General features: G+C 32.6%; 5 protein-coding genes and 1 long non-coding RNA gene across 13 annotated transcripts in view; 3 read left to right on the forward strand and 3 right to left on the reverse strand.

Annotated features, from left to right (window-relative positions):
- Positions 1–1,080, reverse strand: part of Rtel1 (Regulator of telomere elongation helicase 1) — a 3,419-nt gene extending 2,339 nt beyond the window's left edge. The window contains exons 1-3 of the mRNA XM_026813331.1: positions 936–1,080; positions 474–868; positions 5–394 (exon numbers count right to left, since the gene is read on the reverse strand). Coding sequence (XP_026669132.1) covers positions 5–394; positions 474–606 — 523 coding nt within the window. The 5' untranslated portion in view covers positions 607–868; positions 936–1,080. The remainder of the gene's footprint in view (positions 1–4; positions 395–473; positions 869–935) is intronic.
- A 5-nt stretch (positions 1,081–1,085) lies between these two features.
- On the forward strand, positions 1,086–4,367 carry Oscillin (glucosamine-6-phosphate isomerase Oscillin). Of its 4 annotated transcripts, XM_018024280.2 has the most exons (7): positions 1,089–1,608; positions 1,706–1,807; positions 2,473–2,635; positions 2,729–3,013; positions 3,092–3,450; positions 3,542–3,623; positions 4,014–4,367. In XM_018024280.2, the coding sequence occupies exons 3-6, from the start codon at positions 2,512–2,514 to the stop codon at positions 3,617–3,619; spliced, it is 846 nt and encodes a 281-aa protein (XP_017879769.1). In that variant the 5' UTR covers positions 1,089–1,608; positions 1,706–1,807; positions 2,473–2,511; the 3' UTR covers positions 3,620–3,623; positions 4,014–4,367. The 4 variants fall into 4 exon arrangements, with proteins under 4 accessions (XP_017879771.1, XP_017879769.1, XP_026669158.1 ...); XM_018024282.2 differs by lacking the exon at positions 3,542–3,623 and having other exon boundaries at positions 1,086–1,608; XM_026813357.1 differs by having other exon boundaries at positions 1,089–1,807.
- Positions 3,475–9,255, reverse strand: LOC113464302 (uncharacterized). 2 transcript variants are annotated; one of them, XR_003389136.1, is made up of 2 exons: positions 9,192–9,255; positions 3,475–3,782 (listed from the first exon to the last, which is right to left on the reverse strand). It is a non-coding gene; the product is annotated as an uncharacterized LOC113464302 (long non-coding RNA). The 2 variants fall into 2 exon arrangements; XR_003389135.1 differs by lacking the exon at positions 9,192–9,255 and adding an exon at positions 8,649–8,735.
- On the forward strand, positions 4,958–7,657 carry LOC108624753 (uncharacterized). Its single transcript, XM_018024264.2, has 2 exons — positions 4,958–5,770; positions 5,958–7,657. The coding sequence occupies exons 1-2, from the start codon at positions 5,287–5,289 to the stop codon at positions 6,707–6,709; spliced, it is 1,236 nt and encodes a 411-aa protein (XP_017879753.1). The 5' UTR covers positions 4,958–5,286; the 3' UTR covers positions 6,710–7,657.
- LOC108624755 (uncharacterized) lies at positions 8,667–10,453 on the forward strand. Of its 2 annotated transcripts, none has more exons than XM_026813356.1 (2): positions 8,667–9,067; positions 9,223–10,453. In XM_026813356.1, exons 1-2 carry the CDS (start codon positions 8,864–8,866, stop codon positions 9,913–9,915), a joined length of 897 nt encoding a protein of 298 aa, XP_026669157.1. In that variant the 5' UTR covers positions 8,667–8,863; the 3' UTR covers positions 9,916–10,453. The 2 variants fall into 2 exon arrangements, with proteins under 2 accessions (XP_026669157.1, XP_017879757.1); XM_018024268.2 differs by having other exon boundaries at positions 8,683–9,067; positions 9,220–10,453.
- A 533-nt stretch (positions 10,454–10,986) lies between these two features.
- Positions 10,987–20,365, reverse strand: LOC108624754 (fatty acid hydroxylase domain-containing protein 2). Of its 3 annotated transcripts, none has more exons than XM_018024267.2 (6): positions 20,232–20,365; positions 13,907–14,036; positions 13,668–13,771; positions 13,129–13,456; positions 12,440–12,712; positions 10,987–12,026 (listed from the first exon to the last, which is right to left on the reverse strand). In XM_018024267.2, exons 1-6 carry the CDS (start codon positions 20,257–20,259, stop codon positions 11,867–11,869), a joined length of 1,023 nt encoding a protein of 340 aa, XP_017879756.1. In that variant the 5' UTR covers positions 20,260–20,365; the 3' UTR covers positions 10,987–11,866. The 3 variants fall into 3 exon arrangements, with proteins under 3 accessions (XP_017879756.1, XP_017879754.1, XP_017879755.1); XM_018024265.2 differs by lacking the exon at positions 20,232–20,365 and adding an exon at positions 17,003–17,585; XM_018024266.2 differs by lacking the exon at positions 20,232–20,365 and adding an exon at positions 17,045–17,583.
- Between the last annotated feature and the right edge of the window lie 748 nt (positions 20,366–21,113).

Raw genomic sequence — 21,113 nt, forward strand, 5'->3', positions numbered from 1 at the left:
AAACATGTTGTGGACTTTACTTTAGAATGGCACATGTATATCTTATTTGCACTATTTGTTTCTTTGGAAATCTCTAGATGTATACAAAGTTGATCCCTTGATCCTGTCACAGCTGTGCTTACATGTTTATACGTGGTCTTTTTCAATTCTTGCATTGCCTGCGAAAGCTGAGAATGTGTTCTGGATGCATAGATAATTTTGGGCGCAGCCCAATTCAAGTTGGGAGATTGATCCCCTGCACCATCTTTCAGTCCATTACTTAATTGCTTGAAAAAGTGTCCACCAAAGTCGGGTTTCTCGATAGCCCCAACTAACGACTCTGCTTGTAGTTGAGCTTTTTTTGTTAATAACCAACTTAAAGAAGAACATAGAAGACTGAGCGTTTTTCCCGTACCTGAAACATTAATTTTCAAGTCAAATCCAAAATTTTCATCGCTAATAACGTATACAATAAAGAAGTGACTCCGTTGTACCGGTCGGTGATTCCAATACACCATTTTTACTATTTTGAAGACACTCGATCACTTTAGCCATATATTCTTCTTGCACACGGTATGGTTTAAAAGGAAAACTTACAACAACGTTATTTATCGTTACGTCTGTCATTGTGTCGTTATCAGTCAGCTAATACAAACGATCTTTTTCACAACATAAGAAATACTGAAAGTTAACTTTGCAGGCATATCCTTGACCAAGACCATTTGGTGCACATTCCCGCCAAATTCTAAATCCAGTGAAGAATATGACACATGGCCAGTATTCGTTATCAGACTGTAAAGAAAACAAAGTGTACTCCGCAAGTATTCGACCTTTGAGCGGCTTAGCTACTCGAAAGGCACTAGTTGAACGTTTGTTCAGTTAGATGTACCTGTGCAAATATACTTGTGTAAATAAATTTGTAAATTTGTGTACATAAAGTACTTTACTTACTATACCTTTATACTCCACAACGTTGCAACACTTTCGTGAGGCACTCACGATACATGTTTATAATATCATAAAAACTCTATACGTCGTTCAATTATTAAATAATACTAATGAAAGAAGATATAATAAGAGATTATATATAAAGATAAAATAATAAGGGATATAATAAGATATTATATAATAGGATAAGAAATAAAACTACAATTTAGGGCAATTTTCTCCTCTTCCACATGACACGTACAATAGGAACTAGAGGACGGAATGGAAAATAAATTGTTTAACATTTGTCATTTGAATATAATGTATTTAAAATAATCATAAATAGATCCATTGTATACTTTGAATATAGCTTTTTTAAGTATAGGCTGTGGGACTTTTGGCAATAATCGCGTATTTAAAAATTTCAAGTACTTATATTAAAACAGATAATCGAGCATAAACGCACTGTACAAAATTAACCAATATATCTCAGTTATATATTGGTCAATTAACCTACATACCCCGTGTATTAATATCATGATCAATATAATATATGAATACGAAATTTTTTAATATGAAAGTAATAAAAACGTAGAAATCCTATTTCGGGAAATAAACGGAATCATTTATCTGTTAAAATTGCCTAGTATAATACTGAGTTTTTATTTTTAGCAGTATCATTTTACGGATTTTAACCTGAATGTGAGTGGATCAATTTCTTGTATAAGAAATGTATTTTCAAGTATTGTATACATATAAGCATATCTATAAGTGGTATGTTAAATAATCTGTTATAAAGGTAACAAAGGCTCGAGGTTGGGGCTGGGTTAGTCACGAGTCAGCTGATCCAGTAACAGTCACTGGTTGACCACTGTAAAAGCGGTACAGAATTCTTCTTCAGGTTCGTATGAACATTTTTATTGTTTCGTATGCTTTTTGCGGCAACCTTGAGCTGTATTCATTGTAGAATATAATCATGACAAAAATACCATACTTCTGTACACGTTCATATTTATCAATTATATTTGGCATATGTGTTTTAAAAGGGCAACGACCATTGGTTATTGACCTTTAAAATGGGCCTTGAAAGTATATTCAAAAGTCATATATTTAAATTCCTTAGTTTAAATAGGCAATTTAAAGGCATATAATTAAAGACCTTTTTAGATATTAAAATAATAAATTTGTTGTTTTTTTAAATTAAAATTATTAGAATTATTACATAGTAAACGCAAGGAATAAGATTTGAATAATTACGTTTAATTAAAAAAAAAAGGGAAATAAGATATTATTATACAAGTGACGTGGGTTGTAATTTTCTGTACTCGTTCAGATAAAAGGTCGTTGCCGTGAAGATATCTCTGCAGACGCCCTCGTATTTCTATCGGAGAAATATAACGTACCGCTTTATAATCAATCAAATTAAATATTATTTGTCGTATTCCTGTTTGCGATTCTTAATGACTAGTCAACAAATTATGTATGCAATTTTTCACATTATCTTTTACACTACATCTTTTTCTTTATGACTTACAAATACATTTTCTAACTAGATAAATTTTATAGCGTTTTGCAGTGTTTTTAAATTTAAAACGCGAATTAAAAATGCGGTTAGTGATCTGTGATACAGTGGACTACGTGGCAGAATGGTCTGCGAAATATGTTTTAAAAAGAATCACTGATTTTCAACCGAATGAAAATAAGTACTTTGTCCTTGGACTTCCAACAGGTATACTTTCTCTTTTTTCCATACTGCGGACAGGAGAAAAACTTATTTCTTTTAGTTGAGGTCAACAGCACTTAAATGCTTATCACTTTTCAGGTGGTACACCGTTGGGAATGTACAGAAAGCTTATAGAATATTATAAAGCTGGAAAAGTTTCCTTCAAGTATGTAAAAACTTTCAATATGGATGAGTATGTTGACTTACCCAGGGATCATCCAGAATCTTACCATTATTATATGTATAATAATTTCTTTAAACATATAGATATAGATCCTCAAAATGTACATATTCTTGATGGTAATGCACCAGACCTAGTAAAGGAATGTGATAATTTTGAAAAAAAGATTAAAGAAGCTGGTGGCATTGAATTGTTTATTGGTGGTATATAAATTTTATAAAATAACAAATAAATAGCAAATGAAAAATTTATCTTATATCTAACAGACTGTTGTTCGACAGGTATCGGACCGGATGGTCACATAGCTTTCAATGAACCAGGCTCGTCTTTAGCTTCACGTACAAGAGTCAAAACATTGGCTCAGGATACGTTAGAAGCTAATGCAAGATTTTTTGGAAATGACATTTCCAAAGTACCAAAGCAAGCACTTACCGTTGGTGTTGGTACAGTAATGGATGCTAAGGAGGTAATGATCCTTATTACAGGATCCCATAAAGCATTTGCCCTTTACAAGGCAATAGAGGAAGGGATTAATCATATGTGGACGGTGTCAGCTTTCCAACAACATCCTCACACGATAATTATCTGTGATGAAGACGCGACGCTAGAACTGCGCGTGAAGACAGTAAAGTATTTTAAGGTATATGATTAAATTTTATTCAAATTCTGTTAAAAACATTTTTATTTTTAAATTTTTCATTAAAATGGTCTGAATATTGTATGAAACGTAGGCCCTCAGTGCTGTACATCATAAGTTAATTGAGGAGGATGGAGATGCAATCCCCCGTCGTTCAATGCAAAACAGTTAAAATGGTAGTTATTGCTTCAGCATTGCATAATTCTTGCTTTTTTTCCAAAGTACCTAAACCGAATTGAAAATCCTTATCCTGTTCCCGAATTTATTTCAGTAGTAATACCTTCTGTAGATGCAGAGTGTCTCGAACTTAGACAGTCAAACTGCGAAGGTCTAATCTAGGTTTACAGAGAAGAAAAATGTATATAAACTTTGTAGATTAAGCTCTCGCAGTTGGGCCGTCTGTATTTTGGATACTCTCTATATAATGCTATTTCTTGTACAAATACTTTTTTAACTGTTTAAAAATCCATGGCACTATATCCTGAAATATCATTACTTTGCATAATGCTTTTATGAAAGAGCTAGAAAAAATTGTGACAGAATCTAAACCTAGTTGTTCTTTACAGAATTTATGTGATTGCCATAGCAAACTCGGACAGATGTCGATTGCATAAAGGATGAAAAATATTATTGTTATGCGTATATGAAGAAATATATATATATATATAAAAACTTGAATTAAAAATCTTAAAAGTATGGATCTGAAGGTTTGATGTTGATGTTGGATGCTGAAGAGTGTATATTACTTAAAAAAGTACTCGATATGCGAGCCTCATGAGATATACATACATACTTGTTTTTAATAAAATGTATTAATGTAATGTTATTTACTACTTCTATTTTCAGCTTAAAAATGAATAAACGACGTATTTTTGTACCATTATACTTTTTATAAATAAACTTGATAAAATATTTTCCTATCTTAGGTATAAACTTATTCGATAATTATCGATTTCTTCATAAAAGAAATTGACAGTAGTCTTTATATATATAGTTATTTAGATCAGACCTTGCAAGTACAATAACAATTATCAATGTCATGATAAAATTGCAACCATCTCATTTTTCATAGATCAAAATGAAAATTCATTGTATACTATCAGAGAGGAAATACTATCAAGTATCCCGTGCGGCAAGTGAGTTGACGGATCGCTTATTCATGTGAATTCCGAGAAATAGCGAATAGAGAATAGAAATATAATAATGTTCTATTTAAGCGTCTCTTTCCGATTACAATGTTCGAGATTACATGAAATCAAATAATTGTTTCTCGATTTACTAATTTATTTAAAAAGTAGAATTAGAAGTTTAGCTTGTCTTACTCTTTATGCTTAAAAGAACATAGATTAATTCATAAATCAGTACACAAGCGACAGCATGTTTACAAAGCTGTTTAGCTGAAGCGCTATGAGTTCATACATTATTTAAAAACGTAGACTCCCCTCTTAAAATCTAGGACAAATCGACGCGGTGATAATGACTCGGAGAGATCGCTTGGAAGAACGATCCTATCACGGAGTGACATGGCACCGGAGATAAGTGGAATTGTGATACAATACTTAAAATACTTGCCTGATTTTGATACCTTACTTTCTTGCAAAAACGAACAGTATAGAGACACGTGTATTGCCTACGAATGTGTGATAATACGTGCGCCGAGTTAATTGATAAGAGCGTGGATCTAAAAATCTAGCCGATCTAACAGATCTTATAAATTTAATCGATACTGATAAACGTACAGAGTTTATTCACGATAGTTCCACCGGTTGTGACTGACCGCAGTTCAGAGAAATAGAATATTCTGTTTCGTTTTCGATTAAAACTACTTGAATTGTCATAATGACTGACGCTGAACATGAAATGAAGGAGATTGTGCTCCGTGACATTGAACCAATTTTATCCGAGAAGATCGACAAGGACTTGGTCGTTGAAAGTTTCACCAATAAATTGTTGCTACCGCCAGGAGAAAATTATGGTAGCACTATAATGAAGGTCGTCGTTAATTTGAAGAACAAGAAGACCGGGAAGGAAGAGGAACTTCATCTGATCGCGAAAATGCCTCCGCCGACGGAATTCCAAAGAAAAGTCTTCAACAGTCCCCGCACGTTCACGAAGGAGATCTTCATGTACGAATCGATCATGCCGGCTTACAATAAACTGGAACTGGAATGTGGCTTCAGGAAGAACGAGGTGTTCGATGTCCTGGCGAAATTTTACGGATCTAGACTGTCCCTGCAAGCGGACGGTGAATTCGACGACAATGCTGTTATTCTGATGGAGAACTTGAAGGTCAAGGGTTACTACAATGGCGATAGAACTAAAGGTGCAGGCAATATGATTTTCTCAAAAATAAAGCCTCATATGAAAATTTTTACTGTACATTTCCGTGTTATATGTTTGATGTAGTATCACTCCCTTCTCGATTGTATCATCTATCACTCCGTATAACAATTATAACGTTCGATTGGAGATAAGTTTAAGAAAGCGATTTATTTGATTTTTTTACTCAGGTTACGATCTAGAGCATGCAGAACTAGCTGTAAAGGCCTTAGCGAGATTTCACGCTTTAGGTATGGCCACGAAGGAGAAGAAGCCCGGTATGTACGAGATATTCAAAATGTACGCGAAGGCCTTGCAGGCAGAAGGCACTGCGGAAGACATGTTCAAGGTGGTGTTGAACACGATTCAACAGGATCCAGAGATGAGCCCTCACTACGAACGTTGCGATAAAATCCTATCGGGATTTACCCTGGAGAAGCTTTGGGCGGAGGAAGTTCGCGAACCGTGGTCGACTATCATTCACTCCGACTTCTGGGTGAACAACATCATGTTCCATCGCAGCGAGAAAGGAAAGATCGACGACGTGAAATTCGTCGACTTTCAAATTTATCTTTGCGCAAGCCCTCTTCGCGATCTGCTCTTCTTCGTGTACTCGAGCGTGGAGCCTGATGTTGTAGACGATCAGGCCGAAAATCTGTTCGATCTGTACTACGAGACTATGATCAACGTATTGACGAAAATGAAATGTAACACGAACGTGTTTAGCAAAGAAGACTTCAGAGCGAAATTGGCCGAGGATGCCAAAAATGAGTTCGTCCACGTGAGTTTCATGATAAAGGTGCTCACACTGGACGTAAAAGACATCAGCGATTTCAACGTAGACAAGTTGCAATCAGTGATGCTCGAGCATTGTGGCAACCAACTATTCGTCGAGCGATTACGCAAATTGGTGCTAAATTTTGTTAAACATGATTGGATATAAATTAATTATCGCAAATGATAAATACATTTGCAGGGTGTCCGGAACTCATAGTTAGACGGCCAAGCTGAGAGAGCTTAATCTACATCCAAAAATGAGAAATGCTTTGTTAAAGTTAAAAACAAATATGATATATGTGACTACTACAACTATACATTTCGTATTAGGCCAGTTTCTACTAGGAGTTCCGAAACAAAAAATTTACAACATTTTGAAATGTATCTTCTTGCGGTGGCTTCTCATAATCATACCCATTCTTTGCATCCAATATCTATTTGTAACTCTGTAACAAAGCGTTTCCTGACAAACTTTGTATAACATCTCTTCCTTCTTTTTAGATGTTAATTAACCCGCTACAGTTTAGCTATCTACGTTTAAGACATCCTGTATCTCAGTCTGTATAATTTGCACTAATTCGTAGTATCTATAAACAATCATGATAATTGAAAATATTTTCCGATATTACGGTAAAGATATCAGAGGGACAGAGATAAGATTCTTGATGATTAATTGATCCGTATCGATAAAATTTAATCAGTTCGAATTAAACTTATTGTTGGGTAATATTTACCCGTGAACGAGATATGTGCTTGAAATCATTGGCAAAACGAGGAATGCTAAAATCAGGATGGGTAAAACTTAAAATCCAACTAATCCAATGATAAAGATCGAAACCGTAAATGATTACCTAATTAATCTACTTTAGCCAGAAACTCGTACTCCCGTTATCAGAAACACACAATTTTAGGCAATACTTTTATCATTCCTTTAATAAGCTGTGTGCGATGGATTTGATAGCATCATTAATTTATCATGACATATCCTTTCTATAACACGTAAATTGCGATAACACAAGTTTATATTAACAAAAGTAGCGTTTGGACTACATATAAATATGTTGAACAATGATATTTATGTACAAAGGTTTAAAATAAAATAGTCAAATTACAATTTGTGTTTACGTATCTTAAGTGCCAAGATTATGATTATAATAATTTGATTTCTACGTATGTAGATACAATGATATCGATAAATATAATTTACCAAAATGCTAACTACATTCAGAGAAACTATCACTTCATTACAGATTAATTGTATGTAATATTATTCCTTTCAGTTTTTAATACACTCATGTTGATAAGATTCGTATTTAAAAGTTTTGTTTTATCATTTTTTTTATACGAAAGCAAAGGCATATGTATAGGCATTTGTATTATGGATAGCTGCTCAGATATGATATGTGAATGAGTACGCGAAAAAGCGTAGTGTTTGTAATGTTTTATGGCTTGTGATAATATGCAGTTTTATCAAAAGCGCAACAGAATTTGGTCGTATATCTTGTATAACGCATATCATATCAAAAGATTTTATGAAGATAAGTACATTATGTAGAGAATTTTTATGATAAAACTAATCTTCTGGACAGCAGACAACAGATAATGATGAAGACACTTCTCATAATTTTTAGATCTACGTGAGGGATTCACTGATTTTTATGATATCAATCATGTATAATACTGTTTCATTTATCATAATAAACTAAACCTCGTTTTTTCGAAATTATATATATCTCTGTATATTATTCAGAAATAGACTGCAGATTTTTATACAAAATAAAACATTTGTAATATCTGGTTATACAGTCACAAAAGCCTTGGTGTAGTACATTTGCGCATCGAGGATTTCTCCTCGGTGATTTGCGCAGTAATTTTGAAGAAAACGGATATTAACTTATCTGTATAATATCGTATCTATCAAGTCTTTTCAAGTTCTATGTATATAGGCATTTACGTACTCAGTACATTTTCAAAATGACCTGTTTATGGAGTAAAAATTTAGATAAAGTTACGAAACGAATTTTTTATCGCAAGCACTAATGTTAAATTACATAAATTTGAATGAAATATGTAGCTCGCGGTAAGAAAACAATATAATCACTCACTCGAAATAGTGTGAACTGGTTGGTGTGATGTGCTTTCCTACATGGACATTTTTACGCAACTGTTCGTCGTGTTTGCGATGGAGCGATCAGTTTCTTAGTGGTTGAGGCCACTTTTATTTTTTAGTTTTTCTATACTTTTACAAAACTTTTAAAACCGGATTTATGTACGATCAGTAACATCGCGAAACGTGGTTCTATAAGTTAAAAGTTTCATCATGATGCAGAATTTCCATCGCTTGACTCTGTTTATATGGCTCGTATCTCTTCTAACCTTATCAGTTAGCGATGAAATTAAAACAGATGGTACGAATTTGACGTCCGCGTTAAATGCAAGACTTACAGATAATGCAACCAAAACTGAACATCGAATTTCAGCTGAAATTACGCCTGAATCGACTAATTCAACGAAAACGCAGAACGTATGTAATCATTTTATTTGACAATCATAACGAACACATAGATTTAAGTTTAAGGCGAATTCTTTAAAAATAGTTCTTTACCTTGAGTTGCATATTACATTAATAATTAAATTGGTGTGAATACCTTGATGAAGATGTAAATATTATTGCAGCAGTATGTTGCCACTCCTTCAGTTGCAGGAGAAGGTGGTCCAATTCCAATCAATCCTAATACTCAGCAAACATCTACTACTTCCCACTTGACTTTAAATATACAAACTAATTTGTCAAAGGAAGAAGAAGATAATCAGTATGAGAAACAAAAAAAGTATATTTCTAAAATAGTATCAAGGAAAGGTGCAAACGATAAAAGGGATAATACTTCTTCTGTTGAAGTTGTATCATCTGATGATACGAAGCCAGTGGTTGAACTTTCAACAGTACCAAGCGATACTCATAATAAAGATAAAATTAACACAAATATGTATAACTCCAAATCAAGTATTACTGACAAACACATTGATAATGCTTCAACTGTTGTAAATAATACTTCTGCAGATGTAACACAAAGAAATATATTAACAAATGCTCCGGTAACAGCATCCACGGTTCAAGAACATAAACCTAAACCGACTGCAACAGTAGTAGGACCTAATAGCGATAAAGAAGCATTTATACCCCATACTAAGGGTTCACGCTTAGGAATGCCAAAGAAAATTGATTGTGTTCTACCAGTTATTGTTACACTCATAGCTTTGCCTGTATTGGGTGCTATTCTGTACATGGTTTATAAGCAATGTAGAGATTGTTGGGATAAGAGACACTACCGCAGAATGGATTTCCTCATTGATGGGATATACAATGATTAGTATTTGCAAAAGTGAAATTCCTTAGAATGTTAAATCAAGACGCTATTAGGTTGGTGCACATCATTCGACGCTTTATATCCACCAACCCAATACTCTTATACATATGTACAACGTACACAGGCAATTGACTTATCCTGCCATTGATTACATTTATCACTTATATAAATGGTTATAAATTTCTTGTTTTATTGCAGCTTGCTTTACTCTGTATTTTTATCATGCTACTGCCTTTATATGAGATTTATTATTATCGTTTGTTTTTAAAATTGGAACATATTCATACTTGTAATTTTAGATAAATAGTGTACAGGAAAGACAATATGGAAATAACAATCCTAATATTGATATTTTTGACATTCTATAAATGAAGCAAGGAAAGGCTTTAACTGTATTTTGTATATATTAAGGTATGATTAAATGCAAAAATAATATTTAGACGTGAAGATGCAATACAGAGACGCAAAAATAGTGAACATATTAAATTAATTTTAAAAATCAATTATTGCGTGTATTATAACTTGTTGCTAAGTACTCAATAGAATAATTAGTGATAATGAAATGTTATGAATTTGCTTATTTGTTTAGTATTCGGAAAATTGATATCTTGTTCAGATGTAATAAAGCAATAACTATTTTTATATGTATGTAAAAAAATCACTCATATTCTTATATAAATATAAATACTTGTAATTGAGAGTGTTTGATTATTTTCTACACTGTTTACTTATAAAGGAAACCTTGTGATATATGGATTTTAATATTTTATTAAAATTTTTTATGTACGTACATAAAATCGTTCGTATTAACAATAAATTTAATTTACAGATTTTGTAATGACGAATAAATAAGATAAAATGGAATAATCTGTCGTCTTCAAGAATCCGATACACATTTTCAATTTTTGGATCACATCCGTGTCGGATAAATTAAATTTATTTTTTTATGTATATAATAGAAAAGAAAAGAATCGACAACGGATCTATTCCGTGATTTGATTAACGGTTTTCTGTGTTACACATAATTTTAATTTAGAGGAGAACGTGATCATTGGATGTCAATATTTTTAACGACTTCAAGTAGATCGATTTAATTTATTTTGCAAATTTAAAGCTTTTAAAGTGCACAATCTTTGATAATTTATAACAATCTAGAACAATAATACTCTTCTCTATAATACTACGATATTAATATCCTCTTATTATTAGATTAAATTTATATTAAGTCATTGCTTTCATTATTGAATTAAATATAAAAATAGTAATTGTCACAAATAGTTCCATCTCAAATGTTGTATTCTCAATACAACCATAATTTTGTGAAGTAGATGTTTTTCAGAATATTGCTATACCATTTAATTATAACAAGATAATATCCAGACGAAACATTCGATATATAGTTCTAACGTAAGTTTCGCAGCAGTATATTTTGTTATAAAAAAGCTATTCTAACAACCTAAAATTCGTCCATTGAAGTTATACAGTATAATTTTCATAATATTTTAGGGATTATTTTTCTTATATTTCTGAATTAAAATAAAAAAGGCCAAACAATCGTAAATCCTAACGATCGTTCTTACACGTGGGAACCATTCGTTAAAATATTCGTACAATTGCATTTGTTGCGCATTTTTGTATAAAAAAATTATATAAATAATGGATATATTATTCAATCACTACGTCGATAAAACGAAACCGCTCACGAGATGAGAATACGTGAAAGTATGCAGTTTCTATACAGAAAAGCGTAACTTGATCGATTAAACAATAAACCATTGGGTAACATCATCTCTGTCGCATCTCGCTAAATTCAATTGGTCGATTGTTCTCGATCAAGATTAATAAAAAAATAACAGTATGCTTCACGTGTTGGAGTATTTCACACCACATTTTGATATTAAACGTATTTTCGTAACAAACTTTCATGATTTAATCACGATGCTCAATGAAACTTTCTATTTAGATTTGTATTTTACTTCATCTGGGAAAGCTTCCCTCGGAGGTATCAAGCTAAGCATCATTATGTGACGCTGATAAGCTCTGGAATTACGAAATTGCGTGTCCGTACCGTGAACGCGATCTAGCACCCCCAGGACTCCAAAGCATTGGTTGAATCTGAAATGATTTAATGTTCAAACGCTTTATCTTCAAGTAAACATTAAATTGAGTTATATATCTAAACACTACTGTGTAACATTAAATGTGTTATACAGATACAGAGCTTAAATGAAACTATTAAAATTTTGTATTTCATTATGTATTCAGAATTATACATATAGTCCAACAGAACTTTCATCGAACATAAAATAATTGTTAAAACTATACTTTTTAAAAAGAGATGAAGAGTTAATATATAAAATTCTCTTAAAACAGAAAAAATTGATTTAAAAGTTATAAAAATTAACAGTTTCATACGAACCCTGATTATATGCATACTACTAAACGTTAACACATAAAACAGGAATATTTTCCCAAATAATATTTGTTGTTTGAGATAGAGATTTTTACAATGTACAAAAATTACTTACTTCAAATGGTGAAAATCGTGAGCTTCTGGGGATGGAAAGAACGGTAGATGGTAACCGGAATGTGCGTTTAATGTAGACAGTATAGCAAGCGAGAACCAAAGCCAAGCGGTAGCCACATGAGAACCTACGATGAATACTCCCAAAAACGGTGGTAATAAGTTCGAGCCAATGTGTTCTAAGGGATGACAATATAGCGACGTTACAGCTATGGGGGCCGTCCATTCATGGTGCTGCTTATGTATATATTTATATAGATAGCGGCTATGCAGAAATCTGTAATGTAATTTTACTTTTACAATGGAGTTTATTTACAACAACGAGATATGTGAAACATAACTATACTACGCATTAATATGATAACATCTACTATACGATTCTTATCAATTACGATAAAAAGTTATTTAAAAATAAATGTTAATTATTCTAAAAATTATACTAAAATTTTTAATTTATAGGATACACTAAATAATTATTTTTAATCTATTTCAAAAGACAAATTTAAAGCTTTGGATATTTAATTGTTTCGAAGTAACTTCTACGTATCTTTCCTGGTACATAATCACGATCATCCTTATGTCAACAATAAATGAAGCTTTCTAAAATTTTCTAGCTAATCACGATTTGTAAATGATTAAAGATGAAACAGGTGTGACGTAAAAAATATACGTATAAATAGAAAAATTCCGTACCTGTGCGAGTAATAAAACGCAATTTCCTCGCACAATATGTGAATGGCGATTTCAACTAGCACCCAATGGAAGGTCGGCAATTCGCGTACAGGGGGGTAAGCGCGCCATTCCATAAAGTGATAACTGACGTACGCCAGAGGAACTCCAACAATGATCTGATTGAATAGCACTTGAACGATCACTTTGCACAATTCCCTCGTGTCGACTGGCTCGTTTGTACCCGGCTGTATTTTGTATCTCCGCAAGGCGGCCGGCCGATTAGTTATATCTAGTATCGTGTAAATACCCCCAAAGAACCAGTACACGAAGAACGTCAGCCCCAACGAGCCTGGAAAGCGTCCTCGTCAATTTCAAACGCTCATACTTGCACCTCAGATTATGTATACAATTTGATAAATACATAGAATGTTCCAAGTTAGATAATGCTACGGCGCTATTTTATTTGAATATTATATAGACAATTGTCAAGATCTTTTATCATTTTGAATAACATTTATCTTGGAATATTCTTTATATTTGGTTGTTTTATTCCGGAGTACCATGCACCCAGAGCGTGACAGGATCGTCCCCTAGTTTGTCTAAAATTTTATCCCATTGGGCTTGCCAGAAGTCGCCTGAGGCTCCCCAGAATCTCTGTAAATGCCTAACGAAGAGAAAGATCGAGGTGTAATGAAAATGATGAAGATACGAGTGATACGTAATGACTCATCATATCCATGTGAAATGTGTTTGAATGGAACACTGAAGATAGGAGATTTCAATTTATATGAAAATTTACCATGTAAGTGAGTTGCAGAGCGCAGCAAAACCGATCACTACGGTTCCGATTACGAAAAGGACGCTTCTCAAACTCGAAAGCAGAGTTGGCGGAGTTTGATTCTTACAGCCATCACCGCTTGCGGGTCTTACTGTAAGAGGAAAAAAGAATTTTGTCTTGACTCAGCGTAAAATGACCTTCATTGTAAGTTCATTCAGCGTTTAATAATCATGAGGAATCGCTGATACCGTTGAACAGTTATTTATCTACGCTTTTTATGTTTTGTATTTAATTTAAAAAAAAAATGTAACAAAATCGCGATCAGAAAAGGCAGCATTTGCATAACAGGATGTTACACAAGATAACCCGGATTCGATCGACAATGCACTGAACAGCCTCTCGACTTTAGCCCTTTTATACAAGTGATTACGTACAATTACCCTTTTTAACACGTTCGCGTTCAATCAAGAACTTAACGATTTTTCACATGGAATTATTATCCACGCAGTTCGATAGATAATAATTTAATTCGATATTGAATGATGCTAATTGCACTTTAATTATTATATGGCTATAAATGAAATATTGGGTTAGTGCACATAAAACAGAGTCTTCTTAAAAAGTAATAGATGTTCCTGTACATACAATGTACTTATATCACGTATTTGTTTCGAATAATTTGTCGATTACTCTTACGTATCCCTAAAATATATTGCATTATAAATACAATTGGCGATTTTTTGTCTTAGAGCAAGAAAAAGCAGAGTTCACAATTTAACCCCTTCCGGTAAAATGACGAGTCTAGCTCGTCATTGAGTTTATTATTATATCGTACCGGAAGGGGTTAATGATTCAATTTGGATACAGTCCAAATGTAATATAATTGAAAGTAATATTTCAGAATTCACAACAATTATGCAATATGATGAATATTTTATTTAAAACTTTGGAATCTATTTCGTTTTATCTATTTACAAGTTTTGCATAAAAATTAGCATAAATTTTATTAATACATTCCAAATTATCACATATTCAATTTGCCTTAATATAATAGATCGTGAGAGGAAACAGGATGGCATGTTTTGCAACTGAGAAATGCAAATTTAAAAAACAAACGACGCTTCATACGCACCAATCTAATCATCCCAATTTCTCATTTTTTCTAAATATTTTTTTTATTAACGAAGCCTCATACGCATCGGTCTAATAACTTTCACGACTGCTGACCCAGAAGAACATATAAATCTATGGTCAGTCAAAGGAGGTCGATGGAAGTTTGACGACATAAAAGATTCGTCTGGTGCACGAGCACTTGACTAACAATAAGGATTACCGTAGTAAATCTGATCATAGATAATACCTTGCTTGTTGTTGTATCAACGAATAGCATCTAAGTATTCTAAGTTAAGCTAGCTACGAACTTGTTTGAACACACCAGCTTGTACGGAGTAAAGAACCAAGTAATTGTTGGACCCGTATCGTAACGTAATTATGAATCGATTAGTACTGTTTCATATACAGAGCGCTCTACAAATTCATGATCGTGTTTTCAATTTTTTTTTAGATTAGAGCCAATTGTTTATATTTTATAATTTTTTGAAAATACAACGAAACATTAAATTTTAAAAGCTTAAAAATTTAACTAAATCCTAAAATGAACGCCACTTGATAGACCGTAGTAAACATCGTAATATTCGCCTCCTATCTATTAATCACTTTACTACACATGAACGATATTAAAATATGTCCTTGACGCTTTCATAGTTTGATCATTTTCCTTAATATTTAATACTCTTCGCATTGTTCCTTAATATTCTCTTCTCTTTTTATCAGTCAAAATTATATTTTAAACGAGGCTCATCACCGAAATAAATTAAAAATAAATAACTATAGATCGCTCGCCGCGAGAGTTTAATTGATGCGTAATACCGTTATTATGTAATTTCATTAATCACTTATTTGCATTACCTGATGGGATGAATTTATAAAATACATTAACGGCGCAGTAACCATAAACGAGCAAGATATAATTTGTTGCGAAATTTGTCTGTGTTCAATTTTAATGCTCTATGATTATGTAGTTTACAATGTATCGTTGGACAACGTTTTCATTTTTTGTTATTATTTTTATCTCTTTAAACCATGCTAGAACCAAATATGTATCTGCTATAGAATCAGAACAAGTGGGTGAAAGTTTCGTGAGTTCAGAAAACACATTGAAGTTTCACTCGCGGTAAATACGTCCGTCGATTTTTGAGGAATTTATTTTTAAATTGCCGATATTATTGGTAGACAATACATAGTTTATTAACATTATTAGTATTATAGCATGTGTATCTAAAGAAGTATCGCATTCCAACTTCGCATTCCACTTATATGAATATACTGGTAAATAAAGCGAGCAGACAAGTAGTGTCGAATACGTATTTGTAGATTGATTGTATGTAGCAGAACTGCAATTGACAAGAATACTGAAAATGACACGAAACAACACCGTACTTCGTTACATGTGACTCATATATTTACGTCAATGTATCAATGTATGCATTTGACACTATTGACTCTTATCCAAAATGTTGTTCCAATTCTCTAATAACAACATCCGTAGTTATTTGTGATACAAACAGTTGAAAAAGAATTATGATTACGAATTTGAATCCAAATTGTACACAGTCATAAAAATCAGTAACAATAATACATTAACATGTTAATAGTAATGTGTTGAAAGTCTTTTACGTATTATTGTAATGAAATAAAAATATAAACCTACGAGATTAATATTATAAGTTCAACATATTCTTCTTCTTCTTCTTGGATACCTATATTATTGAAATGTATTATAATCGAAAAGAATGTTCCGTTATTTAAAATTCGAGATTGCTAATTAATTTTATCGAAACACGTGTACAGATGAAAACAAGTGCCAGAAATGGATGACATAAGACGAAGGATACTATTTTGCTTATGCTTTGCATTGAAAAAAAATATTTTTTTATTGCAATTCTTCCAAAAGTTCCTTTCCGTCCTCATTCGCTTATGAATGAAGTAAAACAGAGAAATTGCTTTTACAGTTATGAGACGCAACGTAAATCCGCAAAGGGAACACGCTTGACTCACGTTCCATGGCATTCTCGCCTTTGTTCCGGGTCAACGTAATACCTTTTCGTCGGAACACCGTTGCGAGCAGCGACATCGTGAAACTGGTAGGTATTTATGTACAACGTACACTTTCAATCAACTTTCGTATAGACTAGCACTTTTCAAATTCAGACTCGTTTGACCGCGTTCAACATCGCGTCGACGATTGACACGCACTGGCCGAACCCACGTTGTTTCATCCTCGACTACGCTCCAGACGATATAATCGCCCCTCCACCGTTTTCGCGTCTCTTCGTTCCTACCACTTCAAAATATCCTTTCATCGAATTTTTCAAAAATATCTCTTTTTTTAAATAAAGTTCAGTGGTGCAACATTCCAAGTGCAGCCACTTTTAAATATCTGATGTCGAAAGTGATTCTATCAGATCGGTGCATGTGAAATATCCTTTTCTTCAAATGTAAAATACGCGAATATCGTGTGTTTGATTCGAATAATTTATCAATTACTTTTACACATCCTTGAATAATTTCATTGCTGTGAACATGAATATTGCATTGAAAACACAATTGAAGATTTATTATCAAGAACAAGTAAAAGCGAAGGTCACAATTTGATGATTCAGTTTCGATGTAATAAATTTGTAATGTATAATACAAAACCTAAATGTAATACAAAACCAATGTAAAAGTAATATCTCAGAACTCATAACAATCGTGCGATGCGATGTACGATTTATTTAAAACATTGAAACATAGTGAATAAAAAACAGACTGCAATGTTCGATTTTACTTTTCGATCTTGACAAGGAAGATTAAGAAGGAAAGGAGATCATTCCGAGTTCTCCAATTTATTTTCACTAATTTTTGTGAGAACTGCATTTGAAAAATAAATGTAAGAAACTGAGACGTTGATCATTCAAATCGTAGAAACAAACGACACGTCATTTCGAACTCATCAACCTAATTAAGTATGAATAGGATTTGTATGTTGTATAAATTACAAATTAATTATACTGTAGAGAAATTAAACGACTTAAAAAAAATTGTGACAATGTTTCTGCAAATCTACTAATTGCATAAATACAAAGATATATACACTCTGTTATTTCTAAGTTTTCGCCTCCAATCGTACATGATCCTATTTAACTTTTATAATGCATTCTTCATCTAAGTTAAATATACGACTACGAAATGCTTTTAACGTTTCGTTTTACTCGCATCGATAATATGTACACTGTTCCTTGTTAAAACGGACAAAACGTGACATTGACATTGACGATAATATATTCACGACCTCTGTACCTATCCTCTTTATTATACACATGACGCTATCGTGTAGAATCATGCTTGTTCTACTCGGATGAGTCTGATCACATCTTTCATCTTTGAACGTTAGAAACGTACATTTGACATTCTCATAGATATGTTACTTAGTTTGCTAACAAATCAGTATTAATTATCGTTACTGACTAGTTTCATACAGCATCGTAACAGGACTTTTTTATTTTCACATAATCATCATGAATTTTTATCAACATGAATTTTTTATTTCAATTTTCAATTTTTCATGATTAATTTAAACTGCAGTTCTATTGAAAATATTGAAGACTTCATATTTGTCATTTCTGATTGGTCAGTCTAAGTATGAAAAAGAAATACTTTTATGTTTAAGAAAGAAATAATCCCACGCTTTAACTAGTCATGCGAACATACAACTCTATAAACGGGTTAAAGGCTTAAGTAAGTTATGTTAGAAGGAACGTGTAATCCAAATGCTAACATGTAGACATACACAAAGCTTTTTTAAATGTCGATCTAGATTAAAGGTGAAGTGCAATGTTCCAACAAGTTATACCAAACTATTATTCATAAGTCGAGAATATCGCCTCATTATAAGAGTAATGATAAAATAATTGATTCAAGTATTTTTACATAAATCGCATATGCAATATTTATAACTAACGATATGATAATTTCTATTTTCGATTTCCTACTATTATTGATTTTTATATCGTCGTCGTAAACTTGAACAAAGATCCTTCTGACATGGAAAATAAGTAGGTAAGAAAACATACGATCCAATGTTAAATATAACTTGATTCATCAATATTCATCATAAAAACTATAAAAAAGGATAGTAACGTACATCGCGTCTGTTCAGTTTTGCACAAAAGGAAGTTTATTTATTATATGCCATGATTTGAATAAATTGAACCGAACATGATAGTTCAACCCAATTAATTAAGGTCATAGCAGAATTCCTTCTAATTGTGTATTATGATTACAATTTTATTCTATCACATTTACCAAAATGCATTAATTTCGATTGAAATGAAGCCTTTATACAGTACCAAAACTGCAATTTTAAAACTAAAAGTATAGTGAAAAAGATTATTATACATCTGTTAAGGTTTAATACTAACAATTTTGCGATGAAATGAATCACGTTCATCGTCGAATTAACAAATTTCATTATCGCAATTTTTTATTGCACAATCCCTGTTTATAGCCGTGACAGTGGGCAGATTGCAAAGTAGAATTGATTTATTTTTCGTTACGACCGAAACAATGAGCAATCACGCTCGATGAATTAGCACACGTTTATTTACATTTTCGTCTACAGCTTTTTTCCCTCCAAAAACGTAAACCAATGTAATCGAATGCTTATCAATACGCGCATTGTACGCCATCGACAGGAAGTTCAGAGCCAAGCGCAACGAAAATAAGTAAGATTGTTATTTATGGCGAGCTGTCGATGAAAACCGTAAACAGTTTAATTAAGGCAGTCCAATGTTATGCCATGTTATAAAAAAATTCAATACATATGCAGATATTAGTTCAAATCACCAACAAGTCATTCGACAGAGAATAACATCATTAGTTAATTGAAATGAAAGCGTTAAAAGAATTAAAGACATCAATTGTCAAGAAACACGATCGACTCGATTCACAAAATTTTTACACACACTCCGATCCTTGGGTTCGCCACATATTTACGCATGGATGTCATCGTTACAAATTGTAGTGATAAAACTCAGGAAAATAAAAAAAACGGAAGGAATGAAAAGGAAGTTGAAATCAACTGGCACTAAACTGTGTATGTGTAAACGAGAACATTAGGTTCAACGAATCCTAATTTTGCTCGTAGGAACTTATTCTCATAAGGGACCGCGTTAGGTTCGCTCGCGTCGGACCGTGTTTTGTCCACCTGTCAAGGACGAATAAATCAGGAAATGGTTTCTCTCACCTTTGTACTGGCTCTGTACGTCCATCATGCGTTTACGGAAAAACCACGGGAATCCCTCCGCTTGAAGTCAATGGATCGCATTTGCCACGGGACACACGATAGTCGATAAACGCAGACCGTTGATACTGGCAAATGCGCCGTAGCATCAAGCGCGTTCCTCACAGCTCGGTGTATTATATATTATACGTATATATACATATATATGCTATATATACTCGGTACTACACACATATATATATAGTGACACTGGCAATGAGTGTAGAAAGTATCCGTACACTTTTTAAAACAGAATAATTTTTTTAATCTGAATTCATGATTTGAATTTTTTTGAGAAATAGAGGGATTAATTCACTGTATGACCGATGTATTAGCAAAAGATTACAACTAGTGGAAACAGCGAAAATTAAAGCTGCTTGTTTTAACTTTCATACCTAAGTTTATAATAAAAATTTGTATACCATATTTTGAAGATCTATATATAAATTATATATTATGTACATATATATGTATCAGAGAGAAAATCTTTGGTAATAAATAGTTTTACGCGCGTGAACATTTAAAAAATTAGCTATCAGCTGTACTGTCAATCGAGCTCATCTTGCGTAGAATCCATGCGCGAGGTTAAAGAACGAAAATCTTGCATTAAAAGTTTTAAATTAATATGAACTCTGACAGAATACAGAGAACATTCCTTTAATATACTTATTGAAACGAATTGATTTACATATGTCACAAGTCTTGTTCTAAAGTTTTACTAAAATCATGCTTCTATTGAAAAAGATTTTGTAACGTTTCAAGATTTGAATTATGGATTCCCAATACAAGTTGGTATTCTTTATTATATATGATAACTTAATCATTAATTTTAATTGTTAGTTTAAT

Source organism: Ceratina calcarata, unplaced genomic scaffold (assembly GCF_001652005.2).
Source record: "Ceratina calcarata isolate Rehan_Ccalc_2016 unplaced genomic scaffold, ASM165200v1 scaffold328.2, whole genome shotgun sequence".
In the NCBI taxonomy this organism is placed as follows: domain Eukaryota; kingdom Metazoa; phylum Arthropoda; class Insecta; order Hymenoptera; family Apidae; genus Ceratina; species Ceratina calcarata.

Bases quoted from the DNA above. Each gene is read 5' to 3' on its own strand.
- Oscillin (XM_026813357.1), top strand. From the start codon at position 2,512: ATGCGGTTAGTGATCTGTGATACAGTGGACTACGTGGCAGAATGGTCT. The intron at 3,014-3,091 runs GTATATAAATTT...GTTGTTCGACAG, and splicing joins CATTGAATTGTTTATTGGTG to GTATCGGACCGGATGGTCAC. The intron at 3,451-3,541 runs GTATATGATTAA...TATGAAACGTAG, and splicing joins AGACAGTAAAGTATTTTAAG to GCCCTCAGTGCTGTACATCA.
- LOC108624753 (XM_018024264.2), top strand. From the start codon at position 5,287: ATGACTGACGCTGAACATGAAATGAAGGAGATTGTGCTCCGTGACATT. The intron at 5,771-5,957 runs GTGCAGGCAATA...TTTTTTACTCAG, and splicing joins CAATGGCGATAGAACTAAAG to GTTACGATCTAGAGCATGCA.
- LOC108624755 (XM_018024268.2), top strand. From the start codon at position 8,864: ATGATGCAGAATTTCCATCGCTTGACTCTGTTTATATGGCTCGTATCT. The intron at 9,068-9,219 runs GTATGTAATCAT...ATATTATTGCAG, and splicing joins ATTCAACGAAAACGCAGAAC to CAGTATGTTGCCACTCCTTC.
- LOC108624754 (XM_018024265.2), bottom strand. From the start codon at position 17,078: ATGTCGCTGCTCGCAACGGTGTTCCGACGAAAAGGTATTACGTTGACC. The intron at 14,037-17,002 runs GTGAGTCAAGCG...TTCCTCTTACAG, and splicing joins AGGCGAGAATGCCATGGAAC to TAAGACCCGCAAGCGGTGAT. The intron at 13,457-13,667 runs GTACTCCGGAAT...GACGCTTTCCAG, and splicing joins TGTCACGCTCTGGGTGCATG to GCTCGTTGGGGCTGACGTTC.